The 24,083-nt window shown below is 45.3% G+C and overlaps 2 protein-coding genes across 2 annotated transcripts in view; both read right to left on the minus strand.

Annotated features, from left to right (window-relative positions):
- Positions 1-24,083, minus strand: part of LOC127049179 (uncharacterized) — a 419,610-nt gene that overhangs the window by 317,717 nt on the left and 77,810 nt on the right. The window lies entirely within an intron of this gene.
- NT5DC1 (5'-nucleotidase domain containing 1) overlaps positions 1-24,083 on the minus strand; it is a 278,111-nt gene that overhangs the window by 42,644 nt on the left and 211,384 nt on the right. Inside the window, 2 exon segments of the mRNA XM_050951616.1 lie at positions 394-558; positions 1,769-1,887. Of these exon segments, the coding sequence (XP_050807573.1) occupies positions 394-558; positions 1,769-1,887 (284 nt within the window).

Consider the following 24,083-nt stretch of genomic DNA (forward strand, 5'->3'; position numbering starts at 1 on the left):
TCATTTCAGAAGACTGGCTTCCACTGCAAGAGCTGAAGGTAAGCAGGTTTAGAGATTTGGCTCATGGGAGCAGGGAAGGTTCATGTGAATGAAAATCTAAAGCCCACATTTCTTGAACCACAGTTCAGCTAGCTTAGTGTCAGGAAATGGCAGCCCATAGGGCACTAGTGCTGCCTTGCTGTAAACAGAGGCCTTATGATGTCTAGTTGTCATATGATAGCACAATTTTGATACAGCCATGAATGGGCATGAAAAATGTAGGCACTGCCAAAAGACTTGCATCACTACTAGTAGGTTTCTTCTTATTCTACTTAGTTCAGGTGGTCCTATAATTATTTCTAACCTTTTCTTTTTCATTTTTTTTTTTAGTTCGAGGAAACAGCTGCAAGAAACCCTTATCTCAGATTTTTCTTTCTTCTCCAAGGGCTCAGACTCAGTCTCCACAGGAATCATAACTTCATCCCCTCTAAGCTCCTCTAAGATGAAGACAGTCTCCCAGTTCCTATAGTGATGGGCTGGGAAAATATCTGAATGCATGCTGTCACCAAAATAAACAACCTAAAAGTGAGGCAGCAAATTAAAAGTGCTATGTGTGTGAGGAAAACACAAGCAACTGTGTTTCAGAGCTAGAGAAAGAAAGCTTCAAAAACAACCTAATAAAAATTTCTCTAGGTTTATCTGGACACAAGAAATGGATGTTTTATTAAAATCTAGTTTCTTTTTATAAAAAAGCCTCCTCACTGCAGGCCTTTCACTCCATCTTGGTTTGCCTCTGAATACCTTCCATGCCCTGGCCTTCCACTGACATTACAATTGAACACTGCAATATGCGTGGCACATAGGACAACACTGCTAGGGCATTTTGGTTGACTAAACTAGCATATTAGACAGCAGTGAAGTAAAACTGAGAAGCAGATAAAACAGAATTTTAAAAAAAATGTAACACATTTGGGAAATATTTAAAACAAAGGAAAACTCTGATCATTTCTCTTTATTTCTGAATGGAACCTTCTGTGTTGTACTCACATGTATAGCCCTATATATTGGGTGAAAGTGGCCCTATTGAAGTCAATGGCAAAACTCTCATGGACTTCAAAGGGGTCAGGATTTCACCCATTGAATGGGGTGACACAATGGTCCAAGTTTTTATTTACGGAACCTTGTTCATCTGTTTTCTCTACAGGAAAAGATTACACAGGTTTTATTACAGACACGTGCACACAGAATAGATATATACACACGCATGCATAATCAGATATATATTCTGTACCACATTTATTTTTTCTTTTTGAGAAAGGCAGTAAATATCTATAATTCCTAGAAATTGAATGTAACTAGTCAACTTCTCCCTTGCTGTTCTGTATTAATAAATACAAGAACCACTATTTTATCCTCAATACTGGATTTCCCAGCACATATCTATCTTTTAGACTGCCTGCTCTGCAGGAAGGAACTGTATTCTTGTGTATTGTACACAAGCCCATTGGTACTGCTAAACAAATAATCATGCAGACAACAACAGCACTAGGAGAGTTATGGTGCAAATTAACTAATAGGACCCAGATTTAATATCTACTGGGCATTTTCTTCAAATGTTTACTATTAGGTGAAGCACAAAGTACGGCAAGTAATCTCCATGGAAATTCAATGGGATTACTCAGCACTACATTCAGTAATAAGGTTCTAATTCACGCTCATTTGGTGATAAATAGATCAATGGTAGTAAGTGGCTCTATTAAAATAAACTTGCCCCTCTCTTGCTTAATACCTTGGGTTCTGGCTTGCCTGTCATCTTCTTCAGCAGTTCATAAAGATGGGTGGCGTTACCTTGGGAATACGAGCCAGGCTTGTCCAAAGATGGCAGAGCCTCCTGCTCCTCATCATTCTCTGAAATCATAAAACAAGATTTCCCACTGTTAGTGAAAGCAATAAGAAAACTCCCTACTCTTCTGGTACTGTTTAAGAGATGCATGACAAGATGTACCTATTTACCCATGATAATTCTAGTTTGACACTAAAGACTTGTCTACACTTACCACGGGATCGATAAGCAGCGATAGATGCATCAGCGGTCGATTTAGCGGGTCTAGTGAAGACCTGCTAAATTGACCGCAAATCGCTCTCCCGTTAACTCTTATACTCCACTGGATTGAAGAGTAGGGGGTGACGACGGGACAGTGTCTTCCATCGACATTGTATAGTGTGGACCCCACAGTAAGTAGATCTAACCTACGTCGATTTGAGTTACACTATTTACGTAACTCAAACTGTGTAGCTTAGATCGAATTTCTCCCTTAGTGGAGACAAGGCCTAAGAAGGACATATCCAGGAGAGAGGAAGGTGGCAGGAGGTTCAAGTTAAGGTACTAATCAGAAGTTTCAGGTTAGGTCAGGTTGTAGTAGAGGACCTGATGAAAGTTTGGGGAGCATGGCTCACTGTCACTGCTGTGCATGGTGGTTCCAACAAAAGAGATATTTGAGATTTAAAGGCCTCAGGCTGCAACTGCATTGATTTTCATTCAGACTTAATGTTATCCATAATGCCTGATGTTATGCTCAATTATCCACCAATGCCCTGAAGCCTACAGAACAGTCCTCAACCTATTTTACCATCAAAGGAGGAGTTGCAAATATGTAGCCAAACTCTCGATCAGGGAGATCAAACCATATCTGACAGAGGTGTGTTCCCATGACAATTATTCTCCTCCTTCCCCTTTCATGCCTTAGCTTTACCAGCTCCCAAAATGGTACCCACATTTTGGGATAGAGATTAGGCCCATCCAAACATACCACAAGATGCTTCAACCAAAAGTTGCAGTGAAGGAGGTAGAAAACTACACAAACAATATTGAGGAGGTCATCAGCTACTCTATGGCAGTTGCTACAGCATTCCAGGGAAAGATAACAGCAACACCTACCTATGGAGACAGAACTAAATGCCAACCCTAAATGCTGACTCTATACACCAAGGTTAGTATGCTGTGTAGGAAAAAAAAAATCCTTCCTGAGCGCAAATAAAGTGATAAACTATTGTGCATACAGGTGAACATCATCAATCTCATATCTAAAATTTGCACTAATGCCTGATGTTCCAGTCAAGGGACATCCTGCTCAAGGGACAGAGTGTGTAGAAACAAATTGATGCAAATGCTACAGGTGATATGTGCTTCCTAACCAGGCAACTATCTACACACCGTGCATTCACAGTAAGATGCAAAGCAAGAGTCTTAGCAGAGTATGAAAGTCACCATCCCCTAGCTGATCTGACTGTAAGCCCAAACTCCAGCCACTCTGGACACCTGCCCTGGTGTCTGTACAGCTAAACTTGTGTAAATCTCTGTTAAGTAGCATGTCATTACCAACTATATCTTTTTGCTTCTCGTTGGAGCAAACTTGCTGACCTTTGCAAAACTGTAAATAGAAATCTCATCAGAAAGTGAACTTGTCTAATACAGTGCATGTGCATTGGTTACTGAAGTGATTAAGCAAAGGGGTTATTTTGTTTCTCAGCCCCAATACCATATTTTTTATACAATAAAGAGAGAGAGAAGAAAAGAGGCCAATATAGTGTTTTGATCTGGTTTATCTAGAACAGCAGTAATTCTATACAGTCTATTGCTACAGTATTGTTTGAGAATTGCAAAATACCTTAGAGCAGGAGAAAGAGAGCAGTCTAGAACAGACAGAGCAAACATTATAGAGTTACAGGGTGTAGCAGTTCCCGCAGAGACAGAGTGAAGTGAAACTTTTGGGACAGAGTAGAGCAAGGGGAAGGAAAGCTGTTTAAAAAAACATTAAATGTGCATACAACAGGATAATATGTACACTGATGAGAGGACAAAAAGAGGTAGTAATGGGGAAAAGAGAAACATGAGGAGAGGCTGCAAATGTTTTTCAAATGTTGTGGGTCCAGAAATCTAAGTAAAAACATGATTATTCCCAGACAAAACAATTTTATAGAAGGGATGTTCTAGAAACTGGGTTGAGCAAGGAAATCCAAAATTAAGAACATCATTCTGCTTCAAATTCATGTGGAAACAGTTTCCCTCTCATCCTCCCTACAAAACCAAAGAAATATAATGATATGTATTAAAGGTGGAATGTTATCCTTCACTTTGCATTTCCTGGCTTTTGATTGTTGGTTTGTGACTCAACCTTAATGTTGTTGAAACAATTTGTCTGAATTTCCTCATTTGCTTTTGCTGTTTTAAAACTATCCATATATCCTCCTTTCACCCTGACCTGCCCTCACAGTTTCCTGGAAGATTTTAAACACTTTTTAAATTAGACACACTATCTTGTTGTCATGCTTATGGAAATTTGTTTTTTTTTCTGCATATTTTTAGACATATTTGCAGGGATGGCTGAATGGGAGGCCACAAATTTCAGACACGTAATTGTCTAAAGATAGCAAGGGTTTTAGATTTTTCCCCAGAAGAGTTTCTCAGATTGACAAGAACAAAATGCATATTTACGAAAACTACTCATAAGACAGTCTGCAAGTAGAGAGCCATCAAATCGATTAATATTTTGTTAAATGGACATTTTCTGAAATGGCAAAATAATAAACAATCTCATTTTTAACAAGATAATATGGATACTCTTCTTTTATATACTCTAAATATCCAAACTGAATTTGATTACGTCCTCTCTAAAACAGTGATGGGCAACCTGCGGCCCAATCGGGGTAATCTGCTGGCGGGCCATGAGATAGTTTGTTTAAATCAACTGTTCACAGGCACGGCCCCCCACAGTTCCCAGTCGCCGCGGTTTGCCATTCCCGGCCACTGGGAGCTGCAGGTGGCCGTGCCTGCGGACGGTCAGTGTAAACAAACTGTCTCGCCAGCAGATTCCCTGATGGGCCATGTGTGGCCCATGGGTTGCCCACCACTACTTTAAGAGATAGTGCTTTCTATGAATTGCTTTAAGTCATGGGCACATTTCTGCAAATATTCTTCTCTTTATCCAGAAAGCTTTCAAAATAATCCATGCTGCATGTTAATGTTCTGGCAAGTTCAATCAAGTACCTACAGCAGTAGGCAAAGTAGGCTCTCTCACACCTTCCCATGTAAAAATAAAGTGAACTACATAATTGTATCTCAGTGATCGGAAGCAAAGAGGAACTAGGTAACCATTTTTCAAAATGGAAAGCTTAACAGAAAGGTGGCTAAGTGACTGGTATTAAGATTGGTGTGGCTCAGTGTATAATGATCTGGAAAATGAGGTGGACAGTAGAGTGGTTAATAGCAATTATTCCATTGTTTTTAGTTATCGTTACCATTGTGGAGAATTCTTAGAAACTCCAGAAGGATTGATGTATGTATGAAACAATAAGAGGCGGATCAGTCAAGTGTTTCTCTGTCAGCTGAATCATTAAAACACTGATGAAAAAAAAAAAGAGAGGTGAATATGCTTATCAAATACAGCAGTGTTGGTATCATAGCAATAATTGATAATATATTACTGTTTGGAGAAAGTATTATTGTTATTAATTATATGTATTACAGAGCACCTAGAGGCTCCTACCAAGATCAGGGCCCCACTGTGTTAAGCACTATACAAGCACAGTGAGAGACAGTCCTTGCCCTGAAGAGTTTATGTTGGTTAAAAGACAAGCCTGGAAGGTAAGAGACCAGGGTTCTTTTCCTTGCTCTGCTGCTGACTCATTCTGAGACCTCTGGAAAGTAACTTCAATTCTAAGTCTCAGTTTCCCCATCTGTAAAATGGGAATAACAACATGTATCTATTTTAAAGGAGAATCATAAAATATCAAGGTTGGAAGGAACCTCAGGAGGTCATCCAGTCCAACCCCCTGCTCAAAGTAGGACCAATTCTGAGACACATTTTTGCCCTAGATTCCTAAATGACCCCCTCAAGAATTGAATTCACAACCCTAGATTTAGCTGGCTAATGCTCAAACCACTGAGCTATCCCTCCCCGCAAGCTATCCCTGCTTAATTCATTCATAGTTACGTATCACTGTGAAATCCTTGAATTTGGAAGGGACTGCAGAAATCCAAAGTATTATGAAAATTTCTCTCTGATGGTGTTTCAGGAATAAGAGATCTGAACCTGAAATGCTTAAACAGATTAATTACACAAATTACAGTGGAACTGTGCTCCTTTAGAGAGTAGCTTCAACTTGACCATGCTCAAGAATGTTGCTCATTTTCTGGAGGCTTAAAAAAATGAAGTATTCTAGATTTTTGTTACTGTAACTGTCTCCTTTGTATCTTATTGTGAACGTGCAGCAGCTAACTCATCCCAAGACGAGAAGAGAGGAAAATTCCTCATTTGGTTGCTACTAACACCTGGGAGTTCATCCAAAGGTCAGAAATGCTATAAATATTACCTCAGCAGGAAGCAAGTCATATAAAGATGGCGATGCTAATGCTGCTAAAGCATTCTTACAACCTGGAGGAGTGAAGCGCTGACAGTTTCAAACAGTCCAGATAACTCAGAAAGAATTTCTCAGGTGATTTAGATAGAACAGCTCACTTCTGTTTGAAGTCTCTAATACATCACTGCTACATACATTCCTAGCTCCATATTATAATACATGCCTTGACAAGTAGTGTAAAGGTATCCAGTCTAGCAAAATAAATAGAGAAGAGGAAACCATGTTTGTAAATTGTAACTACCACATCCCCACCAAGATCATTAGAGGAATATCACTTCAGTGGAAATTTCCTATATGAAAGTCACTTTTTATCTACAGAAAAACTTGACTAACTGGAATAGCAATGCCGATTGCAGTGCATTGTAACAATTGGGGAAGTTCATTCTGATTCACTTAAAATACAATTTTACTAAATTCACTGTAAGCAGGTACTTGTGTATTTCAAATAAACAAATTCACTCACAAAATCAGTATTCTTAGTTTATTTTTTAACATCTTTCTCACAGGAGACTTCTATGCCCTCTCTACTTTGCCTTGAAATTTGAGTCGCAAGTTTATGACATTGCATGAGGAACATCTGGCATTATTTCTCCAGCTGAGAACAGACAGAGAAGAATCAGCAAAGCTTTTTCTTTGTCTGACTTAAGTGACTGCTATTGTTGATTTACTTTGGTAAAATACTATCTTATGCTCTCTAGGAAAGTATTACACCTTCCTTTTTAGGTGTAGGTAGCATGCTGGTCATCTGCTTATTGGTCATGAATAAGGACTCAGGGAGTATGTCTATGTTGCAAATAAAAGGTGTGTTCTTAACTCAGATTAGCTAATCCACGTCACCTAACATGGAATAAAATAGTGATGAAGACAGGACAACTCTGCTTTTAACTCAGGTTAGCAGCTCAAGTTTAAGCCTACAGGGGATACTGAAGTTGGATTTGAGCAGCCAACCTGAGTTAAAAGCCAAGCTGCCCTGCCTTCACAGCAATTCAAATCCGATTTAACTAATGTGGGTTAACCTAACTCCCGCAAATGCCTTCAGTCAAATTTTTCAAAAAATGGGGTCTTAGGCACCTACAGTTAACCATATTTAGGCTCATAAGTCAGTGGTTTTATTTTTCAGGGTGCAGAGCACAAACAGGTCCCATTTTGCTTCTTTATGCTTCAGGCCTGCAGGATAAGTGCAGAGGCAAACTCTTGGGCTTGCACAGAGCTGCACTGGAGTCTTAAATCAGACTGTAAAGCAACTCCTTCTTCCTTCAAATTGCTCGTGAAAATGCTCTACCGTTGTGCAGCTTACAGGAAAATGCCACATAAAAATGGCTAGGGATAAGGGTGACCTAACTGTGCCTGTAGTTAGTCTATGTAGGAAAATGTTCCTATCACTGCTACAGCTATCTTTCCTCCTTCCCCCTCAATGTCTTTGAGCTATTCAGCAAAGGAAAAATCTCTTACTACACATTTGTAAAGTCCTGACAACAATGAGGCTCTGACTGATGACTCTGGATGCTGTTGTTAAACAAATAATAAATATTATGACTCATAATAATAAGGGGAAAGGAACGCAAGCCAGAATTGGAAAAGAACAGGTTAAAGAATATTTAGATAAGTTAGATGCAGTTAAGTGGGCAGGGTCTAATGAATTTCACCCTAGAGTACTAGCTGAAGCAATCTCGGAACAATTAGCAATCATCTCTGAGAACTCACAGAGGATGGGTGAGGTCCCACAGGACTGGAAAAGGCACATTTAGTATCTATATTTAAAGAGGGGAACAAAGAGCCCCTGGAGAATTTATGAAGTCAGCCTCACTTGAACACCTGGAAATATACTGGAAAAATTATTAAGCAATCAATCTGTAAGCACCTCAGGTGCTTACATAATAGGGTAATGAGTAGTAGCCAACATGGATTTGTCAAACCAACCTAATTTCCAACCTTCACAGGGTTACTGGCCTAGTGGACGGGGGGGAGATGTAGATGTGCTATATCTTGATTTTAGTAAGGTTTTTGACACAGTCCCACATAACATTCTCATAAACAAAGAAGGGAAACATGGTCTACATGGAATGACTATAAAGGGGGAAGAGCAAAACTGGTTAAAAAATGTACTTAAAGAGTAGTTATTAAAAGTTCTCTGTCAAACTGGGAAGACATATTTAGTGGGCCCTAGAGGGGTCTGTCTTGGATCTAATACTATTCAATAATTTAATTAATGACTTGGACAATGGAGTTCATAGTATGCTCATAAAATTTGCGAATGACACCAAGCTAAGAAGGGCTGCAAGCCCTTTGGAGGAGAGGATTACAATTTAAAAGGACCTTGATAAATTGGAAAACTATTCTGAAATCAACAAGATGAAATTCAATAAAGACAAGGAAGGAACTTAGGAAGGAAAAATCAAATGCACAACTACAAAATGGAGAATAACTGACTAGCTGATAGTACTGCTGAAAAGGATCTGTGGGTTATAAGGGATCACAAATTGAATATGAGCCAACAATGTGATGCAGTTGTGAAAAAGGTTGTGATTCTGGGGTGTATTAACAGGAATGTCCAATGTAAGAGATGGGAGATAAACATCCTGCTCTACTTGGAACTGGTGAAGCCTCAGCTGTAGTACTGTGTCCAGTCCTGGATGCCACATTTTAAGAAGAGGCCAGAGGAGAATTACAAAAACGAGAAAAGGTTTAGAAAACATGACCTACAAGGAAAGGTAAAAAAACCTGGGCATGTTTTAGTCTTGTAAAAAGAAGACTGAAGGGGGACCAGATACTCTTCAAATATGTTAACTGCTGTTTTGACAAGGACAGTGATAGGTTGTTCTCCATGTCCACTGAAGGGAGGACAAGAAATAATGGGATTAATCTGCAACAAGAGGGATTTAGATTAGATATTAGGAAATCTTTCTAACTAGAAGGGTAGTTCTAAGCTCTGGAATAGGTTTCCAAGAGAGACTGTGGAATCCCTATCAAGGAGGTTTTTAACAACAGGTTAGACAAATACCAGTCAGGGACGGTCTAGGTTTACTTGTTCCTGCCTTGGTGCAGGGAGCTGGACAAGCTGATCTCCCATGGTCCCCACCAGCCCTACATTTCTATGATTCTATAACAGTAGTAATAATACACATTTGCTATGCTACGGACTGAATTTCGCAGTGTTCCTTCTCTCCAGGCAGAATCTAGATCTAATTTTCAGTTCCCTTAAAAATAGCATGCACATTCATTTTGGGGTGGAGGGCAAAGGAGGAAGAAATCACAGGAACACAACATACATTTTTAAAGTGCTGAATGGAAAGTACAGAATAAGCAAAAACGTTGGGGTCAATTACTTCTTCCCATTGATAAAGCCATGGGAGGGAACCTGAAAGGCAGGCAATTTTTGTGAGGTTTCTTTGGTGGAATTTCCGAAAAAACATCTGCACGTGAGGAAGGGCTGTGGCCCTCTTATAAGTCTGCAGAGTGTAAGACATCACAGCCTAGGGGATCAGCTAGGCAGACATTATCCATACATATAGAAACCACTTTTCTGGCCTTTTCTCAACCAGCAGCACGATTTCTCCAGAGCTATGTTGACATTGGCTGGGTCCAGCAGCAGTGGTGGAGGACACAGAGATGAAATGAACACACCTCAGAAATCTGAGAGTTAGTGCATAATAGAGTCTCAGAATGTCCCGCACCAAAATGCCATGGAGCCTCTTCCACACGGCTGCAATGAAGGGGCTTCTGAGGGGTGTGAGTGCAGGTGGAGAAGTCACCCCTTTTTGAATAAGCAGGTGAACATCCTTCTGTGGAGGGGCCATTTGGGTCCCTGACCCCATCATGTGCTTCAAAATGTACCTGCTACACTTTAACTTTCAGCCAAGTCACAGATCTCCCACCTGAAAAACATTTGAAGCCTCTTGCCCAAAGGAATTCTTAGTGAGGTCATGAGTATTAATACAGCTGTAGTTAGTACGGCTGTTTTAATTCAAAGTTGTATCCCAAAAATATTTTACCGAATTAATAATAGCATATAATGTTAACATTCAAAGTGAGAGGAGTTAAAAGGCATCACACAGGGGAAAAAAAGTGTTTTCAGAGGAGACATTTCTTCAAACTAGCTGCTCTCTCAATTGGATTTATGATCTTTGCGCTCTAATTTTCAGCTAAACTGAGCAAATTGTGACTTTATTTTTAGTCGATTGGGAATTGGTTCCTGATAAACTGATCTTTGGATTGAGGTTCTACACAATCCCCCTATAAAGAAGCATTTATTTATATTTGAAAAAGATATTTTGCAATTACTGGTGAATAATATAAACAAGATGTCAAATCTAGTCTCTACAGAGCCTAACACAGCTCCACAACAAAGCACGGCTCTGAAGCTATGAGCACTTCCAAGAATCCCTCAGGGCATCCCTACCCCAAGACGTGGCCATGTAGCCAACCTCCTGCCCAAGCCTGGGTTGAGACCACATAACTCCATCTATATAGCTACTACAGATGACAGTCAGAACACCGGGACGTATCAAGGAAAATGATGCCACCCAAAAGGGTATGAATGTTTTTTCTTTCCAGCTGAGTGACATCATTGAGATTGACGACCATGAGCCATTCAATGTATACCTGGCTGACAGGGACAAAACATCTCAACCCCAGGAATGAAGATGGAGCTAAAAATCCCATTTGGAGGAAGAAAGACCCACAAGTAGTATCATTCAGCCAATCCCATGCATTGGAAAAGTGCATGGATAATATTCCTATCACTAAGAGGACACCACTCTGGCCCCTCTTCATGCCCCTTACCGAAACCATAGGACTTCACTAACCCAAAAACTGATTGTAACCAAAATCACTAGTCACTTCTGAAAATTTTTAATTTTAGATTTGCTGTCATGCACCGTTAGCATACTCTCCTAAAAGCTGAACAAGGCACTCATGAATGCTCATTAGTAAGAAAACATACATAACAGCAACATACACTGATGTAAAAACATACAGTGATATAACACCTGTCACCCCAAATTTCACAAAATATTTTTCACACACTGATGTACCAATGGAGGTGGGTAGGAGTTCACAGATGTGCAGATTGCAACACAGCTCTGCCAAACCCAGCATCATCCCTGGCTTGCTGCGTAATGGTATAATGTGCTCTGAACCTGTGAACAGAGGACCATGTCACAGCCTTGCAAATGTCGTGGATGGGTACATGTGCCAGGAAGGTAGCCAAGGACGCCTGAGCTCTAGTTGAGTAGGCTCTGAGTATTGGCGGTGGCGGGACAGGTGCGTATGCAAGAGGTTGTCCACTCGGAAATCCTCTGCGAGGACCCTGGAAGGCCCTTCATCCTTTCTGTTGTGGCGATGAAAAGCTGAGTTGATTTCTGGAAGGGCTTGGTACACTCTAGGTAGAAGGCCAATGCCCTTTGGACGTCCAGCGAATGGAGATGTCTCTCTTTGCTGGTCTTACATGGTTTGGGACAGAGTACTGGAAGGAAGATGTCCTGGTTCATATAATATATGCCTATCTCACAGAACTGGAAGGGACCCTGAAAGATCACTGGGTCCAGCCCCCTGCCTTCAGCAGCAGGACCAAGTACTGATTTTGTCCCACATCCCTAAGTGGCCCCCCTCAAGGACTGAACTCACAACCCTGGGTTTAACAGGCCAATGCTCAAACCACTGAGCTATCCCTCCCCTTATGGAAAATAGATACCACCTTTGACAGGAAGGCTGGGTGTGGCCGCAACTGAGGCTCGTCCTTGTAAATGACCGCGTATGGTGGTTCCAAGGTCAGGGCCTTAATCTCAGAAACTTCTCTCACCGACACAACTGCCAACAGGAAAGCAACTTTCCATGACAGGTGGGAAAGGGAGCAGAACCCAGCGGCTCGAAGGGCGGGCCCCTGAGCCTGGAGAGGACCAAGTTACGATCCCACTGTGAGACAGGTCTGCAACTGCAGGAAGAGTCTATCAAGGCCTCTCAAGAATCTGACCATCATATCATGAGAAAACACCATCTGGCCCTGGATCAGAGGATGGAAAGCAGAGTTGGCTGCGAGGTGTACTCTAATGGAGAAGCGTGACAGACCTTGGTTCCTCAGGTGAAGCAGGTAGTCCAGGATGAACTGAATGGAAGAATGGAAGAGAAAGATGCCACACTCGGAAGCCCAGTGGGAAAATCTCATCCACTTGGCCAGGTAAGTCAGTCTGGTTGAGGGCTTCCTACTCTCTAGGAGGACCTGCTGGATTGCGTCTGAACAGGTCCGTTCTCAGGGATTATTCATGCAGCATCCATGCTGTGAGGTGCTGGGCTGCGAGTTTGGGATGCAATAACTGACTGTGGTCCTGTGACAGCAGGTCTGGATGGTTGGGCAGGGGTCAGGGAGGGGCCACTGCCCGGTTCATGGGCATGCCGAACCAGTGTTGGCAAGGCCATGCTGGGACAATCATGATAACCTGCACCTTGTCTCTCTTGATCTTTATCAGTACCTTGTTGATGAGTGGGATCGGTGGGAATGTGTACATCAGGCCCCTAACCATGACAGAAGGAAGGTGTTAGAGAGGGATCCCCTGCTCAGACCTCGCTGAGAACAGAACCGATGGTACTCCCTATTCTGTCTGGTGGTGAACAGGTCCACTTGAGGAGTTCCCCACCTCTGGCAGATCATAAAGGCTACCTTTGGGTGGAGCGAGCACTCATGGTGAAGTCTCTGCTGAGCTGGTCTGCCAGTGTATTCTTGATGCTGGGAAGGTAATAATCTTCCAGGTGGATTTCGTGGCTGATGCAGAAGTCCCGTAGATGGAGTGCCTCTTGGCAGAGAGCCAACGAGCACTCTCCCCCTTGCCTGTTGATATAGAATATCGAGGCTGTGTTGTCCATCAGGACTCACACCACCTGGCTGACAGGTGGGGTAGGAAGATTCAGCATGCCAGCCGGACTGCTCTGAGCTCTTTGATGTTTATGTGCAACTTTGCCTCCTTTGGGGAACACATCCCCTGTGTCTGGAGGTCATCGAGATGCAACCCCAAGCTGAGGTCCGACGCGTCCGACACCAATACGATAGCGTCAGGGGGGTTGTCAAATGGAACTCCCTCCAGGATTGACCTGTGGTTGGTCCACCATCGCAGCGAGGTAAGTATCGCCTGGAGAATAGTAGCAATCTTTTCCAGGGTGTCCCGGGACTTGGAATAGGCTGTCCCCAGGTATCGCTGTATGGGCCACATCTGGAGCCTGGCATGGTGGACAACATACATGCATGCTGCCATGTAACCCAGCAGACGCAGACAGACTCTGGCCATAGTTGGGGGAATGCGGAGAGTTCCACGATGAGGTCTGTCAATGTCTGGAACCTTTCTAGTGCCAGGAACGCTCTGGCACAGGTTGAGTCGAGGACCGCTCTGATTAACTCTATCTTCTGCCCTGGAACTAACGTCGACTTTTAGTCATTTACCAGGAGGCCCAGGGAGCATTTAGTGGCTTGAAGCTGTAATAACCTTAGTCCCAGATTTGGACCTTAGCGTCCAAAATATGGGGGTTAGCATGAAAACCTCCAAGCTTAGTTACCAGCTTGGACCTGGTACCTGCTGCCACCACCCAAAAAATTAGAGTGTTTTGGGGCACTCTGGTCCCTCTGAAAAACCTTCCCTGGGGACCCCAAGACCCAAATCCCTTGAGTCTCACAACAAAGGGAAATAATCCTTTTTCCCTTCCCCCCTCCAGGTGCTCCTGGAGAGATACACAGACACAAGCTCTGTGAATTCAAACAGAGTGAATCTCCCTCTCTGTTCCCAATCCTGGAAACAAAAAGTACTTTCCTATTCCCCCAGAGGGAATGCAAAGTCAGGCTAGCAATCCAACACACAAATCTCCCCGATTCCTTCCTCCCACCAATTCCCTGGTGAGTACAGACTCAATTTCCCTGAAGTAAAGAAAAACTCCAACAGGTCTTAAAAGAAAGCTTTATATAAAAAGAAAGAAAAATAAGTACAAATGTTCTCTCTGTATAGATGATACAACACAGGGCAATTGCTTAAAAGAATATTGAATAAACAGCCTTATTCAAAAAGAATACAAATCAAAGCACTCCAGCACTTATATTCATGCAAATACCAAAGAAAAGAAAACCATAGAACTTACTATCTGATCTCTTTGTCCTTACACTTAGAAACAGAAGACTAGAAAGTAGAGCTACTTCTCCAAAGCTCAGAGAGGCAGGCAGACGGAAAAACAAAGACACAGAGACACAATTCCCTCCACCCAAAGTTGAAAAAATCCGGTTTCCTGATTGGTCCTCTGGTCAGGTGCTTCAGGTGAAAGAGACATTAACCCTTAGCTAGCTGTTTATGACACGCCCCCCAAATTGCAGAGAGTGGGGAATCTCACTGGCGGCGATTTCCTTCTAGAACTTGAAAATAAACAGATTAATACAACACATACACCTTTACATATACTCCTAAGTATATAACTAACAGACTTCTACATTTTAAGAACACTTTTTAACTACTGAATTCTGGGAAACTCTCACGGGAGAGTGCATCAGCAACTTTATTAGAAGCTCCTGTGATGTGTTGAATTTCAAAATCAAAATCTTGGAGAGCTAAACTCCAACGAAGAAGTTTCTTGTTGTTCCCCTTGGCAGTATGAAGCCACTTTAGTGCAGCATGGTCAGTTTGTAGTTGGAACCGCCGTCCCCAAACATATGGGCGTAGCTTTTCCAGGGCGTACACAATGGCATAGCATTCCTTTTCACTGACTGCCCAGTGACTTTCCCTCTCAGACAGTTTTTTGCTGAGAAACACGACAGGATGGAAGTTGTGATCTGTTGCTTCCTGCATGAGCACTGCTCCTATACCACGCTCAGATGCATCCGTGGTTACTAGGAATGGCTTGTTAAAATCCGGGGCCCTGAGCACAGGGTCAGACATGAGCGTTGCCTTAAGTTGGGTAAAGGCCTTTTGACACTCATCAGTCCACTTAACTGCATTTGGCTGGGTCTTTTTGGTCAGGTCGGTCAGTGGGGCAGCGATTTGGCTGTAGTGTGGTACAAATCGCCTGTAGTATCCGGCCAAGCCTAAGAAGGATTGGACCTGCTTCTTTGACTTTGGGACAGGCCACTTTTGGATAGCATCCACCTTGGCCTGTAGGGGGTTTATGGTTCCTCGACCCACCTGGTGCCCCAGGTAAGTTACTCTGTTTTGGCCTATTTGACACTTTTTGGCCTTAACAGTTAGTCCTGCCTGCCTGATGCGCTCAAAGACCTTTTCCAGGTGTAGTAGGTGTTCGGGCCAGGAGTCTGAAAAAATGGCCACATCATCGAGGTAGGCAACTGCAAATTCTGCCAGTCCAGCTAGTAGACTATCTACCAGCCTCTGGAAGGTGGCGGGTGCATTTCGAAGGCCGAAAGGAAGGACATTGAATTCATACACCCCCGCATGGGTGACGAATGCTGACCTCTCCTTGGCAGGTTCATCTAGCGGTACTTGCCAGTACCCCTTGGTTAAGTCTATTGTAGAGATGAACTGGGCACGTCCCAACTTTTCCAATAGCTCATCGGTACGTGGCATTGGATAGTTGTCCGGACGAGTTACAGCATTTAGCTTACGGTAGTCCACGCAAAAGCGTATTTCCCCATCTGGTTTGGGTACCAGAACCACTGGAGATGCCCATGCACTGGAAGATGGGCGGATTATACCCATCTGTAGCATGTTCTGGATCTCCCGTTCTATAGCAGCTTGGGCATGAGGAGACACTCGGTAGGGTGGGGTTCTGATTGGGTGAGCATTACCTGTATCAATGGAGTGGTATGCCCGTTCAGTCCGTCCTGGGGTGGCTGAGAACAATGGGGCGAAGCTAGTGCACAGCTCCTTGATTTGTTGCCGCTGCAGACGTTCCAGGGTGGTTGAGAGGTTGACCTCTTCCACGCCACCGTCTTTTTTCCCGTCGTAGTAGACACCGTCAGGCCACTCAGCATCCTCTCCCTGGACTGTAAACTGACAAACCTGTAAGTCTCTGGAATAGAAAGGCTTGAGAGAATTAACATGGTACACTTTAGGCTTTAGTGAGGAATTGGGAAATGCTATGAGGTAGTTTACAGCTCCCAGGCGCTCTTGGACCGTGAATGGCCCTTCCCATGATGCTTCCATCTTATGGGCCTGTTGCGCCTTCAAGACCATAACCTGGTCTCCTACCTTGAAGGAACGTTCTCTGGCATGTCTGTCATACCAGGCCTTTTGCTCTTCTTGAGCATCCTTTAGGTTCTCTCTAGCAAGGGCTAAAGAGTGTCGGAGGGTGCTTTGTAGGTTGCTTACAAAGTCCAGAATGTTAGTTCCTGGAGAAGGCGTAAACCCCTCCCATTGCTGCTTCACCAACTGTAATGGCCCCTTAACCTCGTGACCATACACAAGTTCAAATGGTGAAAACCCTAAACTGGGATGTGGTACAGCCCTGTAGGCAAACAGCAACTGCTGCAACACTAGGTCCCAATTATTGGAGAATTCGTTGATGAATTTTCGTATCATGGCCCCCAAAGTTCCATTGAACCTTTCAACCAGGCCATTGGTTTGATGGTGGTACGGGGTGGCAACCAAGTGATTCACCCCATGAGTTTCCCACAGTTTTTCCATGGTCCCTGCCAGGAAATTAGACCCTGAATCTGTAAGGATGTCGCAGGGCCAACCTACTCTGGCAAAGATGTCTGTTAGGGCCAGGCACACAGTGTTAGCCCTGGTGTTGCCTAGAGCGACTGCTTCTGGCCATCGGGTAGCAAAGTCCACTAAAGTCAGTACGTACTGCTTTCCTCTGGGCGTCTTTTTTGGGAAAGGGCCCAGAATATCCACAGCTACTCGCTGAAATGGGACCTCAATTATGGGGAGTGGCTGGAGAGGGGCCTTGACCTGGTCTTGAGGCTTTCCCACTCTTTGGCATACCTCACAAGACCGGACATACTTGGCAACGTCCTTGCCCATCCCCTCCCAGTGGAAGGACTTCCCCAACCGGTCCTTGGTTCTGTTCACCCCAGCATGGCCACTGGGATGATCATGGGCTAAGCTTAAGAGCTTCCCCCGGTACTTAGTTGGAACCACCAACTGTTTTTGCGGCTGCCATTCTTCCCGGTGTCCACCAGAAAGAATTTCCTTGTATAAAAGTCCTTGGTCTATAACAAACCGGGATCGATTTGAAGAGCTGAGAGGCGGTGGGGTGCTCCGTGCCGCCGCCCAAGCTTTCTGAAGGTTGTCATCCGCTTCCTGCTCAGCCTGGAACTGTTCCCTTGAGGCTGGGGTCACCAGTTCTTCCTCAGACTGTGGACTTGGGCTTGGTCCCTCTGGAAGCGATGTAGGTGATGGGGTTGTTTCCGTTGCTGGTGTACCGCTTTCCGCTGGTGCACCTGAGGGTATTTCAGGCTCTGGCTGAGCCTTTTGGGTATGGCTGTCTTGTGCTTCTGCCAGTTTTGGCTCGCTGGCGCCCTCTGGCGTTGAGTTTGAAGATGTAGTTGCACTTGCTGGTGCTGGTTGCTGTTCCAGTTCCGGGCCTGGGACTGGAGATGCTGTGGCTGTTTCAGTGGTAGGCATGGAATCCGGGTCCACTACCTCTGTCTGGGTTTCTGGTAACACAGACGGGGCCTCTGTGGACGGCTCAGGAACAGGAATGGGTCTGGAAGCTTGCCTGGTTTGGCTACGTGTAACCATTCCCACTCTCTTGGCCCGCCTCACCTGGTTGGCCAAGTCTTCCCCCAGTAGCATGGGGATAGGATAATTGTCATAGACTGCAAAAGTCCAGATTCCTGACCAGCCTTTGTACTGGACAGGCAGTTGAGCTGTAGGCAAGTCTACAGCTTGTGACATGAAGGGGTAAATTGTAACTTTGGCCTTTGGGTTGATGAATTTGGGGTCAACGAAGGATTGGTGGATAGCTGACACTTGTGCCCCCGTGTCTCTCCACGCAGTAACCTTTTTTTCCGCCCACTCTCAAATTTTCCCTTCGCTCCAAGGGTATTTGAGAGGCATCCGGGCCTGGGGATCTTTGGTGTGATGGTGGTGTAATGAATTGCACTCGCATGGTGTTCTTGGGACACTTGGCCTTGATATGTCCCAGTTCATTACACTTAAAGCATCTTCCATCTGATGGGTCACTGGGCCGAGGTGAGTTACTGGAGACTGGTGAGGTTGAAGGGTAGGGTATCTGTGGCTTTACTTGGGTGGTATGTGGGGTCTTTGGCTGTCCTCGGTTGTAGGGTTTATGGTCTGTGTGCCCCCTGGGGTAATCGTTCCCCTTGACAGTAGCTTTCTTGCTTTCTGCCAGTTCCATCCATTTGGCTCCAATCTCCCCCGCCTCAGCGATATTCTTGGGGTTTCCATCTTGTATGTACCGTGTGATGTCTTCAGGAACACCATCCAAGAACTGCTCCATTTGTATGAGGAGGTTCAGTTCTTCCAAGGTTTGAATGTTGTTTCCTGTTAGCCAGGCCTCATAGTTTTTTGCAATGCAGTAGGCGTGTTTGGGAAATGACTCCTCTGGTTTCCACTTTTGGTTTCTGAAACGCCGACGGGCATGATCTGGGGTTATCCCCATCCTGTATCTGGCCTTGGTTAGGAAAAGTTTATAGTCATTCATTTGGTGCTTAGGCATTTCAGCTGCCACCTCTGCTAAAGGTCCACTGAGCTGTGACCTCAATTCTACCATGTACTGGTCTTCGGGAATGCTGTACCCAAGACAGGCTCTTTCAAAATTTTCCAAGAAGGCCTCGGTGTCATCACCTGCCTTGTAGGTGGGAAATTTCCTGTGCTGTGGAGCAATATTTGGCGCCGGGTTGTTAGGGTTGGCTGGCACAGGCAGCCCAGCTTTTGCCAACTCCAGTTCATGTTTTCTCTGTTTTTCCTTCTCTTCATTCTCTTTTTGTTGTTTTTTCCATTTCTCGGCGGTGTTCAGCTTCTTTGATTTGTTCCTCAGCCTCCATTTTTGTCTTGGTAGACATGGTTCCTGTTTTCTTGTGTTGGGGTGCCCTCCGGTGTTTATCTTCTGAACTGCAGGTTCTCTGTTGCCTCCTGAAGTCTGCCTAGCAACAGTGCCTTTAGCTAATCTTCAATGTCAAGTAAACCTGAAAAACCACTTTATTTGCATTCATATAGTGCTGGTATGACTCTCAATGGGAGTGCTATTGTGTGACAAAAGACTGTTAATAGTCCTTAACGACTTCTGCTTAACATGCAAGCCACAAACTGCCAGAGAGAGCAGAAAAAAAAAAATTCTCTCTGGTTCCCTTTTAAAACCAAACTGTTTCTCTCTGCTAAAAAGCCCTTAGCAGAGAAAAGAAAAATATAATATTCCTACTGGCTTCTGGATTCTGTCTATATCCCACCGCTGCTACTCATGTAATAACCTTAGTCCCAGATTTGGACCTTAGCGTCCAAAATATGGGGGTTAGCATGAAAACCTCCAAGCTTAGTTACCAGCTTGGACCTGGTACCTGCTGCCACCACCCAAAAAATTAGAGTGTTTTGGGGCACTCTGGTCCCTCTGAAAAACCTTCCCTGGGGACCCCAAGACCCAAATCCCTTGAGTCTCACAACAAAGGGAAATAATCCTTTTTCCCTTCCCCCCTCCAGGTGCTCCTGGAGAGATACACAGACACAAGCTCTGTGAATTCAAACAGAGTGAATCTCCCTCTCTGTTCCCAATCCTGGAAACAAAAAGTACTTTCCTATTCCCCCAGAGGGAATGCAAAGTCAGGCTAGCAATCCAACACACAAATCTCCCCGATTCCTTCCTCCCACCAATTCCCTGGTGAGTACAGACTCAATTTCCCTGAAGTAAAGAAAAACTCCAACAGGTCTTAAAAGAAAGCTTTATATAAAAAGAAAGAAAAATAAGTACAAATGTTCTCTCTGTATAGATGATACAACACAGGGCAATTGCTTAAAAGAATATTGAATAAACAGCCTTATTCAAAAAGAATACAAATCAAAGCACTCCAGCACTTATATTCATGCAAATACCAAAGAAAAGAAAACCATAGAACTTACTATCTGATCTCTTTGTCCTTACACTTAGAAACAGAAGACTAGAAAGTAGAGCTACTTCTCCAAAGCTCAGAGAGGCAGGCAGACGGAAAAACAAAGACACAGAGACACAATTCCCTCCACCCAAAGTTGAAAAAATCCGGTTTCCTGATTGGTCCTCTGGTCAGGTGCTTCAGGTGAAAGAGACATTAACCCTTAGCTAGCTGTTTATGACAGAAGCACCACAATATCCCTTTGGACTTGAGACCTGGAGCTGCCCTTGACCAGCCAGTCATCAAGGTACAGGTAGATCTGGATACCCCGGTGCCTGAGGTAAGTCACTACCACCAACATATAAACACTCTCAGAGATATCACCAGACCAAACAGGAGGACCACTAACTGGTAGTGGTGGGGCCCCACTGTAAACCAGAGAAAGCATCTATGTCCTTGAAAGATTGCTATGCGGAAGTATGCATCCTTCATGTCGAGGGTGGCATACCAGTCTCCCGGATCCAGGGAGGGGAACTTTAATTTCTTTAGGTACTGGTGGTCTCGCAGGTCCAGGATGGGCTGTAGACTGCCCTTGGCCTTTGGGATTAAAAAGTACTGGGAATAGAACCCCTTGTACCTATACTCGAGAGGAACTTCTTCCTCTGCACCCAGTTGTAGTACACCCTTTACCTCCTGCATGAGGAGACTCTTGTGAGAAGAGTCCCTGAAGAGGGACAGGAAAGGTCATTTGAAAAGGTGGGTAGAAAGGAACTGGAGAGTATAACACTGCTGCACGGTGCTGAGGACTCAGTGGTCTGAAATTATAGCAGTCCAAGCAGGGAAGAAAAGGGAAAGGTGATTGGAGAACACTGAGAAAGATGGATTTGGGAAATAGGCTGGTAGGTTACCCGCGGGCGCATCCTCAAAATGACTGTTTGGCCCCTTGCTTGGTATGGGTTGTGCATGACTGGGCAAAGGGTGGAGGCAGGTGGCTCAGGTGGCGCTTGTAACCCTTGGCTCGTTTGTGGTTCTGGTCCTGCTGAGGCTGGCTTCCTGGCCCTGAGGCTGCTGCAGTTTGAACTGCTTATGTGCCAGGACTGGGACGTAGAGACCCAGGGTTTTCAGGTGCTGTGGGAGTCCTTAAAGCCATGCAACTTGCTGTCTGTTTGCTCCACAAGTAGGGCTTGGCCATCGAAGGGCAAGTCCTGCGTTGACTGCTGGGACTTGGTGGACAACTCAGAGAAGAGCAGCCAGGAGACTCGCTGCATGGAGATAACGGAAGCTATGGTGCGGGCAGCAACATCAGTGGCATCTGAGCCACTTGGAGGGCCGCCCTGGCCCTGGTCGTGCCCTCATTGAGGATTGCTCAAACTCCTTCTTGGAAGCCTTGGGGAGTGAACCTTCGAATTCAGCCATGGCTTGCATAGATTGAAGTCATATCGGCCAAGGAGGGCTTGGTGGTTGGCCACTCTCAGCTGAAGGCTGGAAGACAAATAAACATTACGTCCAAAGACACTGAGTCTCCTCAAGTCTTTATTTTTGGGGGTGGTCGCAGGTTTTTCTTGTCTATCCTTGTAGTTAACTGCCTTGACCACAGGGAATTGGGGTTGGGTGAGAGTATAAGTACTCATGCCCTTTGGTTGGCAAAAAGTACTTGTGTTCAGCCCTCTTAGAAATAGGGGCCAGGGAAGAGGGAGTCTGCCACAGGGCATTAGGATTTTGGAAACCCCTTCTTGAAAGGGTAGAGCCACCTTTGCAGGAGCTGAGGAGCATAGGATGTCAAACAGACTGTCTGAGGGCTCTTCTAGTTCCCCTGCCTGAAGCCCCAGGTTGGAAGCGACCCTCTTCAAAAGTTCCTGCTGCGCTTTGGCGTCATCCTGAGGAACTGAATGAGCGTCCCTATTATAGCTTCATCTGGTGATGATGAGGACAATGTTGGTGCCGCAGGAACCTCCACACCCATTGATGGTCCAGCAGCTTGCTCTCCTGGGTTCTCCTGGACCTGTGGGGTCTTACCCCTGAAGCCTCGAGCACTGGAGGGGGATGGGATACTGAGTTTGCTGGCTTCTCCAAGGCTCCCAACACTGACCAGGTGGCCTGGGAAGGTTGGGTAAACCCCCAAGGGTTCCACGGGTACCATGGCGCCGGCCACTGCACTTGGGGCCATAGGACTGGTTTTGGTGCTGATGATGTAGGTGGCACAGCAGTTACCAGGGCTTGTCCTGCAGTCAGGGAACCTCGCTCCCTTGCCGGAGCTATATGTGGAGTGGTCAGTAGCGGCCAACCAGAATTGGGTGGAGTGGTGGCTCTTGTCTGACCGGTGCCAGTTGCTGCGTCCTAAAGCCAACTTGTCCTGAGCGAGATAGATGTCTTGGTCGGAGTCCCAGGGACCGACAGCATTTGGCGGATCTGCAATCCACGTCTCATGTTACTCCACTGGTACCGGAATATTGAATGGAACCAGGAGCTATTACAGGCCATATGCTGGAAGGATCTTCTGGAGTAGGGTAACCTCCTTCTTGCAGATGGGTGATGTCGGCCCTGCGATCTGTGGTCCTGTGATTGGTACCGGACCCCTGGAGATGGTTAGGGCTGGTCCCAGAGATCTGGCAGGGTGGCATATACATCAAAGGGTCTGTTCCAATCTACCAGCGAGGTATGCCTCAAATCCCTCAATCGGTGCTGCTGGTGCGGAGACCAAAGAGGGCTCTGCTGAGCCTGCATCTCTACTCCTGAGGTGTGATGGCTTTGCGTGGGCAAGTGATGGCGCGACGTCCTTTTTGATGGGGAATGGTGCTGCTGAGGAGGGGACACACACATAGGTCCCAGCGCAGGATTTCCCCAAGACCGGGGTACCCCAGGAGCCATTGTGGGCAGCACTGGGAGCATCAGGATCTCCTGTGTTGTTTGAAGGGCTTCGGGCCTCGATGGCACCTGAAGCTGGCTGAGGCCTGCACTGCTATCTGGAGTCACAGGCAAAGTATGGGATGGGCTGCACCGCTCGACTTGAGCTGGGGCCCGACTTCCCAAGGGGGCACTGAGCTGCCCGGTAGGAGTGTTGGCTCGCCCTTGGCCCACTCCTTTCCCTTGCGGGAGGTCGGAGATCTTCTCCTCAGTCTTGTTCGGCTTCTTGACCGGCACCATGGAGGGAGAGTGGTTTCGGCTCATGGATGGCACCAGCTGAGCACTGCGCATGAAGGCCGTGGTGCTCAGTGTGGAGTCGGACCGCTGTTTCAGTGCTGTAGTGAGTGTCAGCTCCATTAGGAGCAATTTTACATGGATACTGCACTCCTTCTTCTTCGTAGGTTTGAAGGACTGGCAGATACGACACTTGTTGCTTATGTGCCCCTCACCTATGTGCCGTAGGCAGCTGGTATACGGATCGTGGATGGGCACAGGCCGTTTGCAGCCATCGCAGGGCTTAAAGCCAGGGGACCTGATCATGCCCCATCTCCTGGCTGAGTCCCGCTCGGGACTATGAGAACTTCAAGAGCTACTACAAAGGTTAACTAACTGTTACAACAACTATCTACAACTATACTACAAGTTCTACAGAGTTCTTTTGAACAGAGAACGAGAACGATAGCCGAAGCAGCAGATGTACCAGCAGTGTCGCTAGTGACAAGAAGGAACAGAGGGTGAGGGGAGCCGGCGGCACCCCTTATACCATGGTATGTACACGTCGCTCCAGAAGGCACTGGAGTCGGTCCCCTATGGA

This window comes from Gopherus flavomarginatus, chromosome 4 (assembly GCF_025201925.1).
Source record: "Gopherus flavomarginatus isolate rGopFla2 chromosome 4, rGopFla2.mat.asm, whole genome shotgun sequence".
Taxonomy (NCBI): Eukaryota; Metazoa; Chordata; order Testudines; family Testudinidae; genus Gopherus; species Gopherus flavomarginatus.